Source organism: Polistes dominula, unplaced genomic scaffold, assembly GCF_049000335.1.
Source record: "Polistes dominula isolate Pdom_NZ unplaced genomic scaffold, Pdom_raw_medaka contig_49, whole genome shotgun sequence".
NCBI classification, from domain to species: Eukaryota; Metazoa; Arthropoda; class Insecta; order Hymenoptera; family Vespidae; genus Polistes; species Polistes dominula.
In genome coordinates, this window is record NW_028300914.1 from 1,651,363 (window position 1) to 1,674,412 (window position 23,050).

General features: G+C 25.7%; 3 protein-coding genes across 5 annotated transcripts; 1 reads left to right on the forward strand and 2 right to left on the reverse strand.

Moving 5' to 3' along the window:
* Positions 1–23: 23 nt before the first annotated feature.
* On the reverse strand, positions 24–14,069 carry Src42A (Tyrosine-protein kinase Src42A). 2 transcript variants are annotated; one of them, XM_015321823.2, is made up of 6 exons: positions 13,298–14,069; positions 11,546–11,667; positions 11,273–11,436; positions 4,502–4,823; positions 4,084–4,422; positions 24–3,551 (listed from the first exon to the last, which is right to left on the reverse strand). In XM_015321823.2, exons 1-6 carry the CDS (start codon positions 13,654–13,656, stop codon positions 3,343–3,345), a joined length of 1,515 nt encoding a protein of 504 aa, XP_015177309.1. In that variant the 5' UTR covers positions 13,657–14,069; the 3' UTR covers positions 24–3,342. The 2 variants fall into 2 exon arrangements, with proteins under 2 accessions (XP_015177309.1, XP_015177308.1); XM_015321822.2 differs by having other exon boundaries at positions 4,502–4,829.
* Positions 14,070–14,222: 153 nt separating this feature from the next.
* On the reverse strand, positions 14,223–19,841 carry fwe (calcium channel flower). Of its 2 annotated transcripts, XM_015321829.2 has the most exons (6): positions 19,687–19,840; positions 19,465–19,585; positions 18,988–19,195; positions 18,778–18,885; positions 18,006–18,168; positions 17,297–17,436 (listed from the first exon to the last, which is right to left on the reverse strand). In XM_015321829.2, the coding sequence occupies exons 1-5, from the start codon at positions 19,687–19,689 to the stop codon at positions 18,042–18,044; spliced, it is 567 nt and encodes a 188-aa protein (XP_015177315.1). In that variant the 5' UTR covers positions 19,690–19,840; the 3' UTR covers positions 17,297–17,436; positions 18,006–18,041. The 2 variants fall into 2 exon arrangements, with proteins under 2 accessions (XP_015177316.1, XP_015177315.1); XM_015321830.2 differs by lacking the exon at positions 18,006–18,168 and having other exon boundaries at positions 14,223–17,436; positions 19,687–19,841.
* A 454-nt stretch (positions 19,842–20,295) lies between these two features.
* Usp14 (ubiquitin specific protease 14) lies at positions 20,296–22,970 on the forward strand. Its single transcript, XM_015321825.2, has 6 exons — positions 20,296–20,461; positions 20,590–20,768; positions 20,849–21,313; positions 21,400–21,669; positions 21,765–22,056; positions 22,147–22,970. Exons 1-6 carry the CDS (start codon positions 20,446–20,448, stop codon positions 22,425–22,427), a joined length of 1,503 nt encoding a protein of 500 aa, XP_015177311.2. The 5' UTR covers positions 20,296–20,445; the 3' UTR covers positions 22,428–22,970.
* The last annotated feature ends 80 nt before the right edge of the window (positions 22,971–23,050 follow it).

Genomic DNA, 23,050 nt, shown 5'->3' on the forward strand with positions numbered 1-23,050 from the left:
TTATAAAAGCATTATTTTATATGTATATATATATATATATATATGTATGTATAAATTGTAAAACTATTTAAAACGAAGATATATATATATATAATAAGTATAAAGCATACACAAAGCATCGATATTTTTGTTTGTTTTTGTTTAAATGAATAATTTCTATCGAGGCATTCAATGAGTCTCATCGATATTGACGCCATTATCATATCCTCATCAACGTATTTTAAAACACATGAAAGCCTATAAATATATCATCCTCATCGTTTTACACTGTCCATATATCGAGGGACACCTTCTATCGTTTATCCATCGTTGGAAATGTTTATTTTTATCTTTTTTTTTAATATTATTATTATAATTATTATTATTAATATTATTATTATTACAAATCGTTCAAATAGTGCGCGCGCGCTTGGGTTTGTCGAGATTACAAACAACAATAATAATAAGAGACGAGGAAGAGAAGAAAATATTGTAATATGATGAATAATTATTACAGTAGACTAAGATGTAAAAATTAGAAGAAAAAAGAAAATTATTTCATAATATATTTTATATAAAGATAAATAATACAAATAAAATGTTTCTTCTTTTCTTTTTCTTCATTTATTGACTTAGTCAACTGTTATAATTATTAGCACATTTTATAATAATAATAATAGAAGGAAGACAGTAAATTTTCAAAATAGAGTTAAAGAGATCTTATGTGAAAATTGAATTAAAAAATTGTAAAATATAATATACATATATATATATATATATAGTACAATCTCACTAATCCGACATTATTAACACTAGATTTACGAACTGAACCAATTTGACTACTCATTTCAAATTTTTGTTAATACAAATACATAAAACTTAAATATTATATTTTTAAAAATATATGTTGTCTTTTTTTAGTTACTTAATAAAAAAAAAAATATATTTAAATATTAATTACTATCCTCTCTATTCAATTCTTCATTTAAACAATTATTATAAGTAATTAAAAAATATTGAACAAAACATCCGTAAATTTAGTGTTAAAAACCAAGAAGGTGCCGAGGATTATTGGAATGTTCGGAATAATGGATTATAAAGAAAAAAAAAAATTATAATAAATAAAATAAAGCGAGCGCAAACGACGACACGGGCGACGGAGCGCATAGGCGTAGGAGAGGGTGGCGCGGGCGGGAGTGCCGGATTATTGGACGTATCGGTCTATTGAAGTACCGGATTAGTGAGATTATACTGTATATATATGTATAAATGAAAAATACTTTGAAAATGTTGTTGATTATAATAATGAACGATTAAATATCACTATTATTAGATAAGCTATGAATATACTAATGATAAAAAGAGATTTATGTAAATAGTGAATTGAACATTGTAATAAACGCGCTAATATTTTTGTGTTTTTTTGTTCTTTTGGGAGGAAAAATCTATATTTTTTTTTTTTTGCTTTACCTTGCATTTGATCTTTTTGTGCAAGATAAAAAGACACTCATCATCATCATCATCATCATCATCAATAATAATTATTGTTCATGCATCAACAGTATACATATTTCTAACTTATTGACATTCAAGGTAAATTCTTGTAAACTTTCATAATTATTAGTCGATCTCGAACGATCTGACTAAATTTATTTTTATTATTATTAATTATTATTATTATTATTATTATTATTATTATTATTATTATTATTATTTTGAACACTTAAAAACAGGTTTTTTCTTTTTTGTTGTTGTATTTTCATTGTTATTGTTGTTGTTGTTGTTGCTATCTCCTTTTAAGATTTTATTCGCGCTATATTTTAAAATACTTTTTCCATGTGTATATTATATGTTTGTGTTATATATATATTTTTTTGTGTGTGTGTTTCTTTTATATATTTGATATATAATATTCATATACGAATTATGACAAAAAGTGATAGAGTGTAAACATCATGAACTAATGTAATAGACATAAAAAGTGAACTTTTCGTTTTAGGTGTTAATTATCGTCAGCTGTTTTGGACGGACCAGTTTGCAGTAACCGTTCTGAATTGTTTTCAAAAATTCATTCGTTTAGAATAAAATCCACTTTATAATATATACATTTTCACACATAATTAAAATCTGTTAAAACAGAAAAAGAAGAAGAAGAAGAAGATGAAGAAGAAGGAGAAGTAATAATCTAATCTTCGTAGTATAAGAATAAAGAATCAGAATAAGAAGAAGAAGAAGAAGAAGAAAAAGGAATGATTTTTAAAATGGACTATGGTCCGTCATATATATATATATTTATATATATATGAAGATTTGTAATTAGAAGCACGAGGCGTCGTTCGTCAATATAAATTATACACACACACACAACGTTCATATTATACCTGAACGATGTCTCATACTTCAATAGTACTTTGTCCATCTTATCGTAGGCCATCCTTTCGTTAAGATTGGATGAAAAGTTCATTTCTTTCTTATCGACTGTAAACTACCAACAAAACACACGATTATGGTAGACGACGACATTTGTCTTTTCATAATACTTTTTATGGAAAATCATTTGATAAATGTATCTCAATATTTCTTTTTGTTTTTTTTGTTTTTTTTCTGATGACAAAAATGACGACAAGATAATATATATATATATATTGAATATTAATAATAATAATTATAATAATATTAATAATCGTTGATCGTTACACATGGTCGTGTCAAAGGCAGTTAATATCTACACTTATATACGCGTTGTTATCTTAATGTTAATATCTAAAATAATATATATATATATATATATATATATATTCATATATTATAATACGTAATGTGTGTTATTTCTGTTTCTAAAAATTATCAAAGTGCCAATTACATTGTAAAATTACGAATTGGCGAATTGACAAACTCGTTATATCATTTTATGGCAGCCTGAATACATAAATGAAAATAAAAAAAAAGAAATATAATATAATATTGTACTACTAAGAAAAAATAAATGATAATACCATTTATCTTTAATATGTGTATGTGTGTGTATATATATATATATATATATATTTAAAAAAAAAAAAAGAACAAAACAAAAAGAAACATAAAGAGACACCCTAAATATTCTATTAAAGTATACTATACTCTCAAATATCACAAGCATTCATGTCTCGAATGAATAGCTCATCATCATCATCATCATCATGATCATTATCATCATTATCATCATCATCATAAATCCTAGACTTTCCCTGTCTTTACCTATCGACGATAAAGTACTATTGAAACACGAGTCTTGTCTTTCATCATACGAATAATGGTACGAGACGAATCGTACGAAGAAGCCAACTGAAAATTACTAACATTTTTTTCGTAGATTTCATTTCAATACGCAGATGCTTCCTTATATTCTGATCCCTCCATTGTAAAGAAATCTTCAAGTTTCCATTGAAGAGTTTCAAACGTTGGCCTCTTCATAGGATCCTTGTTCCAACATTCTAACATAATATCGTATAGTGCCGTTGGACATCCAGGTGGACAAGGCATTCTGTATCCATGTTCTACCTGGTTTAATACTTCTGCGTTTGTCATACCTATAAACAATACAATAATAATGATAATAATGATATTATCATGTTCTTCCAACACAGATGTATCTTTTATAAATGTTATTAGAATGATCCGGCCACGCAGTTACTGTGAACTTTGTTATAAAATGTTAATTTAATTAAATTCTAAACTATTTAGTCAATAATAACAACACAATTAAAATGGAATACATAAAAATAATAATACACGAAAAAATATGAACAGTAAGTCTCATATGACGTGAAATCTATCGAAATCATTGAATTATAATAATACAGCACCCATCTATTGAATGTTTAGAGAAGCTAAATACTTAAGATTAAACCTCTAAATAATAAATCATTAAATTAGCAATAAAAAAATCAAAAATAATCGCGATAAAAACTATCCTATATTCTAAGTTGGAAAAAATTACATAAAATGCAACAAAAATGTTCATTAAGATCGATTGAGTAGTTTTCAAGTTATTAGTGGACAAACAACTTGACACGTAATTTATATAGAAGAAGAAGAAGAAGAAGAAGATATTAACAGTACCTGGATATGGTATTCTTCCAAAAGTAACGAGTTCAGTAAGAAGTATACCAAATGACCATACATCAGATTTAATACTGAATTTACTGTAATTAGCAGCCTCTGGTGCGGTCCATTTAATTGGAAATCGTGCCCCAATACGAGCTTCATATTCGTCTTCTTTAATAAGTCGGGCTAAACCAAAGTCTGCTATCTTGACAACATTTCCATCAGCTACTAATACATTTCGTGCTGCCAAATCTCTATGAATGTAATTCTGTGATTCGAGATAAGCCATGCCAGTGGCTATTTGTGCGGCCATATCAATTAATTGTTGTAATTTCAAAGCTCTTCCTCTAACTCCTATGAAAGAAAATGAAATGTTTAATTTATATATATATATATATATCTTAGTGTAATTAATTATTACAAAAAATATTACCTTGTAAGTATTCTAATAAACTTCCATGCCTCATCAATTCTGTGATAATATAAATTGGTTCTTCCATTGTGCATACAGCATAAAGTTGAATTAACTTGGCATGTCGAAGTTTCTTCATAATTTGTGCTTCTGCCAAAAAGTCTTTTGGATCCATAGTTCCTGGCTTAAGTGTTTTTATTGCTACCGGTGTCGTATTATTCCATTGTCCTTCCCATACTTCTCCAAATTGACCCTGACCCAATTTCCGTAAGAATTTAAGGGATGAACGATCTATTTCCCATTGGTCTCGTGTACGATGACTAAGGCCTTCCGTTACAGGTTTCTCAACCTATAAACACACCAGATACGGGCCAGTCAATGGCTAACATATTCTAAAATCTTTCTAAACAATAATGCATCCTCTTTGTATCAATACCAAAGCTCACTATGAGTAATCTTCAATAAGTTCTCCACTGGCAGAATGAATGTTAAACAAATGTTTGTGTTAGAATGAGTATGATACTTTGACACTTAAAAAAGAAAAAAACAAATAGGAAAATAAAATTCCTGTAAAATTTTGTATTTTATAATAAGCAGCGTATAATAATCCATAGATACCTACATAAAAGATCTTTGATAATGTGGCTCAAGCTATGTACAACTCTATGCACAACTATATGCATCAAATGCAGATTAATTCTAAGTGCATCGAATACAAAATTGTTAACAGAGTTTTTAGGGAACTACCTAATTAATAAATCTATATATTTATATATAAATATGTGGTTAGTGTATTTTGCAAATTAATCAAATATCTTGTGCAAACTTAAGGAAACAATAAGAAAATGTATGTATTATGTCAGAAGCTCATTTTGTGTGTGTGTGTGTGTGTTCTGAACTGTACAAAAAAAAACAACATATGATGTCATATACTCAAACATTATAAAAAGGCCTTGTACTATATATATATATATATATACCTAACACTATTACAAGAGAAAAAAAAAACTTAATGATTTAATGGAATTACGTAACACAGATAATGGCGACTAATTTATAAGTTTCGAACGATCGAAAAAGTTCACACAATGCAACACAACAAAGGTAAACAACATATGGTATTTTTATAAAGAATATATAAAGCAAAATAAATCCTAATCGTTGTAGCAGAAAAAAAAAAATCTTTCAATTAAATCACTCATCATCATCATCCTCATCATCATCATCACTTTTATTATTTGTGTATCTTATAATTAATCATTTGTTTTTATTTTTGTTTTTGTTTGTTCTACGTGTACGCATATTCTACATATTTATGTGAAATATAATTATCAAATCGTGTTATGTATTGTTTTACATTTAACATACATAGACAGAAGATCGTGTTATGATAAAATTAAAATAATACTGTTCATGTATATATATGTATATATATATATATATATGTAGATTTACATTTTTTTATAGAATCCTTAAACGAATGAAATTACTTACATAGCAGTTATGAGGAGCCCACGTTGTACGCAGGAATGAGTATCATTGATTTTAATAATTAAAATTGAATTATAATATATATATATATATTATATTATTATTAAATATTATAATTCAATATATTCTAATGATCAATATTTTTAGTTTCAATATACACATATAAATTTATTATTAGGAATTCTAATGAAATTTTTAATTGACTTTAAACAAACGAAAATGAATCGTCTAGTGTGTGTGTGTGTGTAGAAATTGATTGAGATTTGTCGAATAAACGTTATTCGAATATAGTTGAAGTAAATACGATATTTCGTAAACAAAATACTCATATATCGAAATAATTTAAATGACCCATATAAAAACCGCAAACGTCAAATGCATAGTCACTAAGTAAAACATGATATGATAGCATAACGTTTGTTTGTTTTCGTGTTTATATTTTATTGTAAAAAACAAAAGTACAACTTGACGCATACAGTTTTCTTTTTTTTTTTTTTTTTTTTTTTTTTTTAGTGTAAAACAATTTTTTACTCTTCGCTATTTGTTCACAACCACACGGAATAATCATCGAGAGTAAATTAAAATTTTATTTACACCTATTGCGACGTATTCCCACCACCTATCTGTTTAATTATCTGTTTAAAAAAAAAAAAAAAAAAAAAAAAGCTCATCCTATACATTTGTAAATATATTGAAAAAAAAAAACAAAAAAAATAGCCTATAAATGTACTAGTCAATTATTTATGCTATTTATAAATTATCTTAGACATATTTGTTACAATTTTGTTCTTTTTCAACCTGAATATATATATCTGGATATGAATCAGTAATTATGAAAATTGTTTAACTCTTTGGGGGGAGGGGGCAAGGTGGGATTAAAAGTTTTCCACCTTTTTGATACACCATAATGCACGGTGGGACGACATTTTTAGTCCCATCTCGAAATATTATTACAATAGCTACACACAACATGCTCATAACTTCATATTTCGTCTTATTTATCCTAAACAATTGGTTATTAATTTGTTTTGATTATTAATGTTTTTACATTAGGTAAAATATCTTTATTAATAAAAAATATATATATATATTCCCAATTTTTGTTTAATTTAAAACGTGCAATATAACATAGGACTATTTTATTATCTGAAATTCTGTGCCACTAAGAGTTCATATTGTAAATTATATATTTTATTGTTTATAAAGATATTTTGTGATATATATATATATATATATATATATTTTTTTTTTAATAAAAATTATTTAAATATTATTAGAATTATTTTAAAATTATTTAAAAAAAATAATTTTTACTTATATAAATTTTAAACAATTGTACAACAAATGATAACAACTTAGATTTACATTACTTTCATAATTAATAATTCGTATTTATTTATTAATTCCTTGTTTATATTTTGTTTGAAAAATTTTATCTTATTTTATATTATAAATTATTCGTCTATATATATATATATATATATATATATATATGAGAAAAATCAGATAGAGAACAACTAGAGATAGATTGTTAAGTATCGAGGTCATCTATTGGAAGAACGTGTTGCAATTTAATGATTAAGAAGACATATATATATATATATATATATAAATCGTATTATACTATAAATGCCTGTGAATTTGAAATGAACTTATTTAATTCTGTTAACAAGATGATCATCTATCGGTTAAGATAAAAATATCAATCGTATATAAAATTATATATATATAGACCTCGTCAAAGATTTATATTTACTTTTATATATATATATATATATATATATATATTTGCATAAAATTAGATTTGTAAATTTTGATTTTAATTCGACACCTTTCTATTTATAAAAAAAAATCTAATAATCTTAAAACTGTAATATTAAACAATTTATTATTTTATAAATTTACCATGTGTCAATAATGTATATTTAAAAAATAAAATAAACTCAACATTGAAATATTTCCATTTGAAGAAAGAAATAAACAAAATGAATGTTGTTGTTGTTGTTGTTTTTTGCTGAATATAATAAACGTGAATAAAAAAAAAAAGAAAAAGAAACAAGTTGTTATTCCTTTGAATACAAAGAGATGTAATAATGTAAAACGATGATGATAACACAAAAACACAATGAAAAATCAAATGATGTTTGCTACTATGCAAAAAGCAATTGAAGACAAATACTGAATTATCTAATTACATGCGAAATATGACGTACGATTTAATAGGATTATATAATAATCTACTAGTTATTTTCCCACATATGTATGTAATATACTAATGTATAATGAAATATAATATCAGAAACATATACATACAATCCATTTTCATAGCACACACATTTTATCATAGTGCATATATATATATATATTTATATACGTATATATATACATATATTTTTTCATTAGGAAGTAATCAGTACTTGTGCTATTGTAACATACTGTATATATATATATATATATATATATATATACTTTATCATTAGGAAGTAATCAGTACTTGTGCTATTGTAACATATTCAAATATTTTGTTTGTTACAAAATGTACTTAAATATGTATAATTATTTTAAATTTAGGAACAGTGCATAAGAGTTAAAAATCCAGTCTTATAAGAAACTGATAAATTTAAAATCACTATGCAGAGTCTCTCAGTTACATATAAAAAAATATATCTTTTAATTATAATACATTTTATATATATATTATTAAATGTAGTCTTTCTCATAAGCTATATTATTATTAATATTATTATTTGTGATAATATATTAAATATAATGGACAGTATTAGTCGTGTAGTATACAGACAGAGTAAAATTTTCACCGAGATACCCTGCATTTTATTTTATTATTTTTTTATTAATATTTTATGCACACAAATATCACTGGTAATTCCTTTGAATTGTCTCAAATTATGAAACAGTGCTATATATATATATAAATATAATATAAAAAAAAAAGCGCCTAAGAGCGCATTTTAAGTGTTTTTGTGTGTGTATGTGCGTGTGTGCAACAACTATGTAAAAAAAAACAAAAGAAGCTATGAATGTACAATAAAGTACATATAAAGTATCATAAAAAAGAATGAAATATTTTGTTTTGTGTTCTTAGACCAAATGCTTATAATCTAATGTCTTTGGAGCATAATTCCATATAGTACAGGCTTGTGCTATATGTGTGATTAGAAAAAAACAAAAACAAAAAACAAAAAGAAGATGATTGAAAGTAATATATTATTGCGCATTATTAAGAAGATAAAAATAAAATAACATGTTATTTTTATATTTGGGACATTCAATTTACCAAGAAAATCCAGCAGGAAGTAGGGCAAGCAATAAACAGAGAAACAAACACAATTCTATTCAAATGTTTTGAACTTTGTGGATAATAATATTTTGTATGAAAAAAAAAAAACAATGTTTTGTGCATCTCAAACCTCCATTTGATTTTGTCCATTTAACTGTAATATATCTTAAATTTTATTATATATATATATATAATTTATAATATCTTATGTAGATTATTTTTTTTTTTTTAACTATCACTTTAAGAAACTCTCTAAGAAAGATTATTTTATTTATAATAAGCTATTTTTGTGGACAACAACAAAAAAAAAATCAATATATATATATATATATATATATATTGCTTAGGTAGTAGTAGCTCTTTTAACTTTGAAATCAATAAAAATTATTGAATATTATGAAACCTCGATTATCGAAGTAACGAAATAAAAACTTGTCAAAAAAAAAACAAAAAAAAAATGAAATAAATTTTGTTGGTTTTAATAAAGAAAAAAACACTTATATGGATTGATATTATTGATGATGATCGAGGTTCTTTCTTTCTCTAACTATTCAGATATTTTCTACATGCATTCTTTTAAAATGAATTGTTATAAATAATCAATAGGAATAAATATAATAACTTTTTTTGTAATAATAAAATGTAATTTAACAAATTAAAATATGCATAATAAAGCCAGTCTACTCACAGTACTGGTTCGAGAGATACAAAAATCTATACCCCAATGTGTGTCTAATTTTATATAAATATATTATTATGTATCATTGATTATAAGTTAATTCATAAATTTATCTATAACTAATCAGATTTTTCTCCTATCTTTTTTTTCTTTTTTTTTTAGCAAAATATTCATCAAATGCAAAGTAACAATTAGGAATATAAATTTGTTTTGTTAACAAATTGTTATCATTGTTATCATTTGTTTTAAGATATAAAAATTATTTAGAAAAAAAAAAATAAAATTTTACTTTGTCTGTATCACACACACAATAACACTATATGGTATATAAAACAAGGAGACTGATGTTTTGTATATATCACTGTAAAAAGCATGCAATAAGGAATTTCTTGGCTTGTTGAGAGATATAATATAATATATGCATGATGCAAAGCTATGTATAAAACAGCCACAGCATTCTAATAACATGAAATCATGAACCTTTTTAAATAATAATAATAATAATAATAATAATTTAAGCTCTTTCTATAGAGCATCGATAAATAAATACGAGCATTTGGATATTAGGACTGATTCCTAATGGTCCTCTCTCTCGAACTGGGTTACTAATTTGAGCAGACTGGCTTTAAAACAAATTCAACTGGAGTTTAGACAGTATAACAAAATGATTAAATTCATAATCCTCTACTACAAAAACACAACGCATTATTAATTTTTTTTTTAAGCAAAAAAATTCTTCTCCTTTATAATAATACCATTTGTAATTATTCTAAAAAAAAAAAAAAAAAAAAATATAAAAAGCACAAAATATTACCAATATTATTATATATTATATATAAATCACATTTTCAAGAAAAAATAATACCATGCTATCTAATGTTTACTTTTTCACTTTGTATAAATTACAAAATTGTATTTGCATTCCATATATATATACATATATATATATCACAAGAGATTTCTACAAATGTGTAGTTTTCATTTGATTTTTAAATGTAAAATAACATCAATTTCTCTTACAATAGAAATCAGTTTGTAGAAATCTCTTATAAATATTAATGATTTTATTAAATCAAACGTAAGGTTGTGATGCATTTATATATATATATATATATATTGATATAAATAAAACTTTTATTATTGTTGTTGTTGTTATATTACAATTTGCAATGCTATGAGAAACACTTCTTTTTTTTTTTTCTTGTTGTTGTTGTTGTTTTTTTTTTTTTTGTTATAACATGCAACCAAGCTGTCTAAACTCCGTTTAAAATAAACTGGAATCTTTCACATGAGTCATACAAATTTGAACTTTGTTTCTGCTTACCTGTACACACGGTTTACAGAGATTTACACACAATCCATCGGCATCTTTACTGTAGTGTTCAACAAGATCTTGAAGATTTCTAAATGTGGTCCGCCTAGCAATGAAAAAGCCACCTTCGTCCAACTGTCGTATACGATAATGTTTGACAGTATCTCCATCACGTACTATAAACATAATTTGATTTGTCAATGTTACCAAAATAAAATATAACTCTTTGTCAAATATATATTATATATTATATATATATATAATAAATAATAAATCAAATATTACCTGAAAGAGAATAATCATTGTGACGGCTTTCAGAATCTCTAATCAAAAATGCACCGTGATCATTTTCTGGTAATAATAATTTCTTTTCAGCCTCAATTCGTTTTATCTTCCTAAAGTACCATCTATAAAATATATTTAAAAAAAAAAAAAAAAAAAAAAAACAAATCATATTATCAAAAAGAATATATATATATATATAAAGTTAATGAATGAAAAAGTAAATTCACCTAATGAAATTATTTTTGTAAATGATTGTACGTTGATGCAAATATACATGTGTTTTTCTAATGAAAAAGTATTGATAACAACAATGTGCATTGAATTTATGTATGTGTCATAAGTATGATCATCCAACCGTAGTAAATATAGATAACACATTTATCATTGTATACATATATTTAATATACACATATTTCTAATTTATATTTATTTAATCTTTTTTTTTTCTTTTTTTTTTTTTTTGATTATTATAAAGTATATGTAAATATAGATATATATTTTTTTAGATATTTATTAGATAGATATATTTAAAAAAAAAAAAAAAAAAAATATATATATATATATAAAGCATTACATGTATTTTACATTGCATACAATACAATATAATATATAATAAAAAAATTAATAATAATAATATATTATTTATATAATAATAATAATAATAATAATAATAATAATATATATATATATTATTATATTTTAATAATATTATATATTATATATATAATATTAGAAAAATAATATTAGAAATAAATATATAATAAATAGTATTATATATATAATAATATTAGAAATATATCATTTGATCATAAAATTAAAATAAAAAAAACAAACGCATGTGTAGACACTTGATTAAAAAATACTTCCAAGAGAAAGGTTACAATTCTTATAATATAATTTCCAAAGAAATATTTTTTTATTTTGTGTGTCATATCTTTTATCATTTCCAATTGTATAATGGGATTTTCTAAAATTATGAATTGAATAAATCAAAATAACTCGATAAAAAGTAATATCCTGTTTCCTCATAAAAAAAAAAAACATTGATGTAAAATAATTCATAATATATATAAATATATATAGAATTGTTATTATTAAATAGTATATATTAAAGTTTGTATATATAAGGGCAGTGTATAGAGGAAAAAAGGAAAGGAAGTAGTGCTTATCTTCACTGATTAACAGGGCAGAGGTGCTCAACCAAATGATTAAGTCAGGGAGAGGCAAGAGAAATACTGTTTGGTGAAAGCAAGGTCATATTAGAGCTGACTATTATACAGGGAGAAATTCAATAGGTGAAAATGTAACAAAGAAAATATATACATTGGATTATTTAAAAATGGCAATGTGGAATGATGATCGACGTTTATACAACGTTCATTGTATCTCATAATATTATTCAATTATAAATATATTATGAAAGATGCCAATTATACTGTCCATATTCCGAAACATAACTGTAAAATATTATTCAACGAGTTGCATATTAAATAGTATAAATCGAATGAAATGGAAGTAAGTTATTCATACTTCCTTAAATATCGAACAAGTGAGAGAGATTGTAACATGAACGGACACAACGAACGGTATCAAACGATTGTATGTTAAGATTCGAAGAAAAATGATGATGATGATGATGATGATAGGATGTTTGTGATATCTGATACACACACATAAACACATACATGCAACGCACAGAAAAAGAAATAAAAAAAAAAAACAAATAAAACGAATATAATCTTATATACTTACGGTTCAGCTTCTATCGATTTCAACTTAGCAACATAATTGCTAGGTATATAGCCTTCTTTTCTAGTCCGTTTACTTCTAGCTAGCCACCAATCTCCCTGGGTATCGTTGAGTATTTCCAAATGTTCACCCTTCCTAAAGCTGAGATCCTCGTCTGTGCGAGCATCGTATTCGTAAAGCGCTACGAATATCTTAGCACTTGGCACATTAGCATCTGGAATTTGTGGGACCGGCCTTATAGGATCCGGAGGTGGTGTTGGCACTGGACTAGTTGGCGATACAACAGCATCTATGTTGGGATTTCCTATCCTATCGGAGTTGTCTTTATCCGGATCCCTGCTACTACTGAAACAGTTCCCCATGTTTGCCTTTCCTTAACTTCTTTTTGACTTCTTTCAAGATGTAAATTGTCGCTGTTATTCTCTTTTTATCTATTTCACCATCTACCATCACTTCATTACTCGCACGTAACTTAGACGTTTTTATAACGTCTGTTCCTTATTAACATGAATTAATATCGTACTACCATTATATATGATAACGCGGACAAGGAAAACTAGATTTTTCACGAGACACCGACGGACGGGCGAAAACACTCATGGTGAAGGTGCCCAACGGAATGTAACTTTCGTCAGTGCTCGTACCTAAACCCGAACTTTACCGAACGGTTAATGGCCTCGGCTGAATATCTTCGAGCAGAGGGCGTATTCCACTTGAGAAATGTCAATGAGTACTGTTATTTGATTGGTTGATACGAATCGTGATCTATAAAATGCCCGGGAAATTCAAATTTGGTTTTCTTATATATTATCAAATATTATCTACGTTTATTACGAAATATACTCATTAAGATATTCTTTTCTTTTTACGCGGATACATTTGTTTATTTTTAAACTCACTACTCGAAAATACATTTTTAATACCATGATTATTTTAATATCGACAAATGAGTCTTTTTATTATATTACACTGGTAATGGACACACCTTACAATACAACAAATTTCGATTGCTTTTTCAAGAATATATTTTATATATATATAAACACATTATTTTCATTGTTCTCATTAATGACATGTGTCTTTTTAATAAATAACTAATATAGTTACGCAGAATTTTATCATTCAATATTATTATATATCGCGTAGTAGAATTATTTCTGATATGCAATGATTTAATACTTCTGGCATTAGAATTTTATTTTATTTTATTTTTTTTATTTTGTCCTGAAAAATAATAAAGTTAATACATTTCTTTGTTACTTAGAAGATCAATAAAAATAATATGTTTGTTATATTTTATACAAATATTTGTCGTTCGATTATGTATAATACCGTAAACCATTAAATATATTTCGAGAAAACACAGTAGAATGGAATTATTTTTTTCATTCATTTAAACTTCGCATCAAATTTATAGCTTTCAAATTCACACAATCTTAAGATTTATAATTATTTCTAAAATCGACAGGATATACATGTAATATACAATACAATATATGTTATATATTTATGGTGCATGGAACAAACTATCATTTGACGTTTCACTTGTATTTTTCAAATAATAATAATAATGTTATATATTGCTATACTCACAAAATTTGTTAATATAAATTAAAAACTGATATAAATAAAATGAAAATATATCGAGCCCAATGAGTCTAGTTATATCTCATATAATATATGTTTATATATATATATATATATATATATAAATAAAAGTAGCGCATGTATTTATTTTATATCTATTAATTACATAACTATCTAATAACTGCCATACATTGCAGTATTGTTTATTCTTTAACCATTTCAATTCAACGATAACTGTCGTGTGGGAGGTTTGCCCAGCATATAATTTTTCTAACTCAACACATACAAATCCATTTTGTATTCAGCTAGCTTATAATCTAATCTCATCCCCTATTATCAATCTCTGTTGAAGATAATAAATTATATATAGTTTATTATTAAATGACAGAAGGCAAATATATAATGCTAATTAAATTACTATAGTGTTAATTAAGTATGTCGTTGAATAAAATAAGAAGACAATTGTAAAACTTTCTTTTTCTGACTTTTCTGAATTTCATACATTCTATGTCTCTATATAAGTGAATGTTTTTTTTTTTTTCTATACTATAATATATTTTTTGTGTATGTGTATAGACATGAATTATATTGTATATTATGAATGGTGATGTTTTATTACAGTTGTTAATGTTATTGACGTACCAATGAAATTTCAATACTTTGCATAATCATTTAGAAATGTATTGACCTGATAATACAATACAAATACAAATTGAGAAATATTTAATTTTTATTGAAAAATTTGCTATAATACTTATTATTCTTTTGTTACATTACATAAGAATGCATAATAATGCATACTTATGAATTTATCATTCAAACTTTAATGACAATTCTGTTAATCACAACGTACACAATGATTATTTTGATATAATTAATAAATAAGATGATCAAATGAATAATTTCGAGTCTTTTATATTGAATGAATGAATGAACATTTTTGTTAGCAAGGAATGTAGGAAAACAAATGACTTTAAATAATGCTGCAGTTTAAAATTACATAATTTAACTTGATATTAATAGTCTATCGAAATGTTGCAAATAAAAATTCTAAAGAATAATAAGATAATAATAATAATAAAAAAAACAAACGGGATTTGCACGTTGGCACATTTGGCATTAGATATAACAGTTACGAATATTAGAACATAAAGTTCCAAATGTGATACTTATTAATAGTACAGGAATATGTTAAGAAACTCTTAATTATACCTTCCTATTCACACATAAAAATAGTGTGACAATAATCCAGTCTATCGAATTGTATCACAAAATAAGTCAAATAAATCAGTAACAAATTGAATCACAAAGGTATATAATTAAACTTAAATAACAAATGAAGTGTGTATGTGTGTGTGTTATTAATTATCCTAAATATCATTTTGTTACTTCAGGCTTTTCATACAGGAAGAATATAAACATGAGAACTAATGGAAGAAAGATGTGAATTCACTTCTATATACAATACAGTCGTCATAAAGAATTTATAACTTGAATATAATAATAATAATAATAATAATAATAAACCATAAAAATTAATATTAATGACTCATTCAACTATAAGAGCTATATCATTCTTGTTATACCATCAAAAATGATATATATATATAAGAAGCCTTTCAAAATCATTCAATTATATTTAACCATTGAGAGACTATTTGCAAGTAAATATATTCTTTAAATTCAATCATACTCATTATACTATATTTATGATATGAAAAATATGTATGTGTTTAATCAGATTTTGTGTATAGATAATACATAAACTATGCCATTGCTCTTGACAATTTTTAATTCTGTTTATTTTCTTTTTCTTTTTCATTAAAATAACTTTGGATGGATAGGTGTTATAGAAAGATGCAATGGTGAAATGCAACAACTAGAGTACTTAATAAGGCTGTAAAGAACATCAGCATAGCGTAGAGCTTAATAATATATTCATTTTCTATATATCAACTGTAATTAACAATGCAGACCTTGTATATTTATTATCTAATTCTAAATTTCTTGATACTAAATAAAGCAGGTTTGAACAAGGTAGGCCAACAGAATTTTTATAAGTAACCTAAAGTCTACTACAGATATACAAAAATGTAAAACGATTTAATATTAATGTAACTATCGATTGAAAATGAGGAAAATATAAGAATAATAATAATAATAATAAATCGTTTTGCATTTTTGATTACACGTAGTTATACAAGTAAAATAGCTTATATCAAGCTTAGTTGGTCACATTTAAAACAAAATCATATTAAATTTACTTCAAGCATCCAAATTTTAATATAAGACATCAGCATTAGTGCAATGGATATCATATTTTATGATAAATGTTCATAGCCCTAATAGACAATTATTTGACCAGGTCATTATTACACACCACCATTCACACGAAATAGCGAATTTTGTTGCCAATGCATGTTAAGTGTCAAACATTACTATCTGGTTTACTACTAAAGCCCATTGATTGAGCATTTTCAACGAGCGTTGATTGCATACTTGATGAAGGAGCTGATGTTTCCACTGCTGCTGATCTCATTTCTCCCCATGATGCCCTGAAAAATAATATTTATTAAATAAATGTAATTCAATTCTTAGCGTAGCATACAATAATCATAATAAAATCAAATAGGATTTCTTTTAATGTATTTAACTACACACACATTTCTTATTTTTATCTGATATAGCTGTAATAGATAAATTGCTTAATGCACACTTATATATATATATATATATATATAGACATGCGAGATTGCTATTACATAATTATAAAAATAAAATAGAAAAGAGTCTAAAGATAAAAATAACGGTACCTTTAACATATTTACCTTATAGTGCAAATATTATGTTTGTTTTTTTTTTTATTCTTATTCATATTAAAAAATAATCGTTAAATATTAGTTTATGATAATGACACATACGTTAATTATTAAGTTGAATTACATAAACTTAACGAGATTACATAAGCACGTAAAAAGAAAATATAGCAATAAAACAAACATGCATTCATAAGAGAAATTAAATTAGCTAACGATATACAGTTTGTACACAACAAAGCTACCATATTTATGAATATGATGAGGCTATTCACATAGGGATAACATTGAATTTTATATATTATTGCCTGGTTAGTGAAGTGGTACAATGAATATCTGATGTTTTATGTAGGCCTCCAGACATCAGGATCCTCCATGAGTGTGGTATGATGATCTGTAGTAGGAGGTACTGTACCCTGTGGGGATCCCACACCCGACGACGTCATTCCTGCCGGGTCGGGCCTGGTTCCTCTGTTATTGTGTCAGTATATTAGTAACAATATTGACACACGTTTCTTCAATTTGTGTACATATATATATATATCAATTATAACATATATATTTTGTATCATTTTCAATATGTAACAGTATTAAAATGTTCTGCATCATCATTTTATAGTTCCTGATATAATATCTTAGACTCTTTATCGGTTATCTTGGTAATATACATTTGCATAAAAAAAAAAACCAAAGCAACAATTTCAATCATGAGTGCAAGTAAAACCAACACACAGTGATCAAAATCCACCCATAAGCAAACAATTATACATGTGTGCATTATATTTGACGCATAAACATCCCACACACTTTTGTCCATTGTTTTAAAGCAAATACAAATGACAATAAAAGAACAAAAACAAAAATATACACTTTAATGAATTGGAATTAATTAATTGACAAAATCTGAAACTTTTGTATCATTTGTTTTCTTGTTGTTGTTGTTATTGTACTTCGATGAACTTAATTGTACACTCGAACGAATATATTAATTTAATAATAATTATGAATTTAAAATTGATAACTGTGATAGTTTTTTTTTCTATAATTATTAAAATAATGATTAATATTTTATATACTTACTTTCTGCCAATTGACATTAATCCGTATATTACACCAGTGGCAAAAATTAATCCGCAACCAAATATACTTGATATTCCTGGACAAAGGAAAATTGGTGGCAGTGCTATTCTAAAATATATCAACAACAAAAAAAAATACGGAAATGAATTAATTATAAAAACAATAGTGAAAAAAGAAATAAAAATGTGTTTGTAAATACATAACCCTTACATGCAATAAACTGCTGCTTTATTCCAATAAGGTTTGTTTTCCACCATATCGCTTAAGTTTTGTACAAAATCAATGAAAAGGCAACAACAAGGTGCTTCGATCATCAAAACTATAAAACCAGCAACCATCTGCCATATACCGCTAAGAAAACACATTATTGAAGCAAGTAATATTGTTGCACAATTCCATACTCCCAGGAAGATAGCGACTGTAACAAATACATATATGTATATATATATATATATTACATTCATATCAAATATATTAATTAGAATAAAATAAAAAAATATATAATTTAATATTTTGTTGATACAACCTAACACAATGTTCAACATGTTCAACATATTCTTTCACAAAATAATAGTAGTCATTTGCAAATGAAATAAAGATAACACATAATAATAATAATCTTTGGTTAAAGTATACGAATAAAGTGATATAAAGGTGAACGAAAAACAAAACTTTGTTAAAACTAACTGAAACCGCCTACAGTGCCGAGCCCTCGCCCAGCATACTTCATCCACCAAGGAGTATCGTCCTTAGCGACAGAATCCTGTCCAGGCCTTTCCATTATTGATGCTATTTTTTCTCCAAACGACTACAAATAAACGAATAATATTAACTCCTATATAATTAAAACTATATTAATATAATGAAACTTTGATAAATATGTTTTTTCGTATATATGAAAAAAATTACCATTTTTTTATTGTTACTACGTCCAATTCTTTCGTCAGCTGACAGCACTGACAATGCCGCTGAACTCTGTTGATGTAGAGAAAATCGACCCGTGAGATACTTACTTCTCTATATTACTATGTATACGTACACATATATGTAATGATTTTGTGTAAGTTATGTTTCTGTATGTGTGCACTATCTTTTAACCATGATTCAAGTAGAACAGTAAGATAGGAATGTCACTTCATTTTTTTATAACCTACATTTACATAATTAATAGATCAAAATAGAAACAAAAGTAATTGAATTATTGACTTAAATATATACATATGTATATATAAATCAATAACAATAATAATTAAAAAAGAAAATCATGTTATGATTTAATTGATAAATTAAATAAATTATAAAATCATAATTTTGTAATTTAATTCACTTTCATGATTATCAAGACTAATATATATGTATGGTAATACAAAGTTTAAAGGGTGGGGGGGAAACGTATATGATAGGTTAGTTGAGCAAAAAACGTTCCAATTGCATTCAATTTACTTACAAGTTGAACCAAACATAATGCTTAGAGATGAGCATGTGTGGTGAGCATATATGTGCATGTGAGCCAATGACAGCTCGCTGAGCGATCGGCTGTTCATATACACTGACTTTGCGTTTCTTATGCAGTTCTAATTGCAATCAAAAAAAAGGAACAGTTTGTATGTTAAACATTATCATATTTAATTAATTTCCATTTGAAATTTACGCGCACAAACTGTAAATATGCCACAATACACTGGTAATTATATATTTTCTATTGAAATAATTATTATTATCTAACCTCATAAAAGACATTCAATAATTTTCCTTTATTCTTTATTAACTTTTATGATAGTCATTATTATCATTTGTTTATATTAATTGCAGTTAAAGTTAAATGGGGCAAAGAACTTTATCCTAATGTTGAAATTAACACGGATGAGGAACCAATGTTATTTAAAGCTCAACTTTATGCATTAACAGGAGTACAACCTGAAAGACAAAAAGTCATGTTAAAAGGAATAACGTTGAAGGATGATTGTTGGGGAAATATTGGTTTGAAAGATGTAAGAAGAACGACTATTAACATCTATCGTTAATTTATTCATTCATTTAATATTGTTTATTTATCTTTTGTAATAAATAGGGTGTTACTGTATTAATGATGGGTTCTAAAGAAGAGGATGTGCCAAAAGAACCGAAAGAAAAACCTTTGTTCTTGGAAGATATGAATGAATCTGAGTTGGCTACCGCATTAGATTTGCCAGCTGGTTTGGTTAATCTTGGAAATACCTGTTATCTTAATGCAACTGTACAATGTCTTAAAATTGTACCAGAGTTAAGAGAAGCTTTAAAAAGTTATACAGGCACTATAACAAATATTGCTAATTCTTCTCAAACGCCTGCACAAAACATAACTGCCGCTTTAAGAGATCTTTATGAAAATATGGATAGAGGATCACCATTTCCACCTGTTATACTTTTACAAATGATGCATGTAGCTTTTCCGAGATTTGCTGAAAAATTTGAACATGGTGTATTCCAACAACAAGATGCCAACGAATGTTGGACCGAACTTGTCAGAATGCTTCAACAAAAACTACCCGCTAAGGTTAGAAATATATATTTTTTATTACAATATACATATATATAGATTTTTAAATGAACTTATTACTTATATAATAAAATTATAAAAAGGCAAATCCAGATGCTGATGAAAATGATCCTCAAGCTTATAAACCTCGATCATTGATAGAACAATATTTTGGAGGAACATTTGATACAGAATTGAAATGTATTGAATCGGAAGATGAGTCGCCTACTAAAGGAAAGGAAGAATTTTTACAATTGAGTTGTTTCATTTCAACGGATGTCAAATATATGTATTCTGGTCTAAGAAATAAAATGCAAGAACAAATTACTAAAATGTCTGTGAGTCTTGGGAGAGATGCATTATATACTAAAACGGTAAATATATATATATATTTTACATTATAATATTATATATATATTTTCATTTTATAAATTTTTATAAATGATCAATTATTTGTTTATATTTTCAGTCTAAGATTAGTAGGTTACCAGCTTATTTAACTATTCAATTCGTTCGATTTTTTTATAAAGAAAAAGAGGCCATTAATGCAAAAATTTTAAAAGATGTTAAATTTCCATTGGAATTTGACGCATTTGAATTGTGCAGTAGCGAACTTCAAGCTAAGCTTACACCGATGCGTGAAAAATTTAAAAAGTATGAAGATAGCTTGATAGAAGAAGCTGCCAAAATGAAGGACAAGAAAGATAAAAGTGACGAGAATAAGGAAAAAATGAAAGATGAACAATTTTGGTTTAAAAATGGTAAAGAACAATAAATATATATAATTTTAAATATATACTTATCATGTAAACTTGATTAATAATATTATTTTTCATTTATAATGTTTATAGACTTAGGATCCAATAATAGCGGTTATTATACACTACAAGCAGTTTTAACTCATAGGGGTCGATCAAGTAGTAGTGGACATTACGTTGCATGGGTTCATCAAAAAAATGATACATGGTTGAAGTGTGATGATGACACTGTTAGTATTGTTACTAGTGAAGAAGTATTAAAGCTTAGTGGAGGTGGTGATTGGCATTGTGCATATGTTCTTCTATATGGTCCACGAATCTTAAAAGTACCTGAGACTGAGACAAAGATATGTGATGCTTCATCTATGGAATAAGTAGCAGTCTATAAACAATTTTTTTTGGATATGATTTTCCAGAAAAAATAAAAAAACAACCATCAACAGATATCCACAGTGATGAAAAATGTGGATTTTGTACGCTGATTTAAATATTATATTAAATATGCTGCTGCTACCCTATGTAAATTATTCATGATATACGCATAAAAAGTAATAGCACAGCATTATTCATTTTAAATAAAATATGAAATTACTGGGGACAACAAACTGCTATGCGGTTATTTCTATATAAATGCATATAATCGTGATGTTTAAATAAATGCATTTTTATTTCCTTTTTTTTATTTTTTCATTTATTATTATTTTTTTTTTTTTTTTTAAGATCACTCATATGACTTGTTATCTTAAAAACTAATCAAAAAGTAATTACTTACTTCGAAATGATTTTTGTATTATTTTAAAATGTTATAATTAAATGATCCGAACGCATATAATTTATTGAACATGATTTCGGATTGATATACTTTTACAAACTGCTCCATAAAGTTATAACAAAATAAAGCTTTCACACAAACAATATATTATCGTGTACTTTTTATTTCTATTCGTTTTACAAATAATATATATACTAATTGTAAAAACAAATTTTAATATTAAAC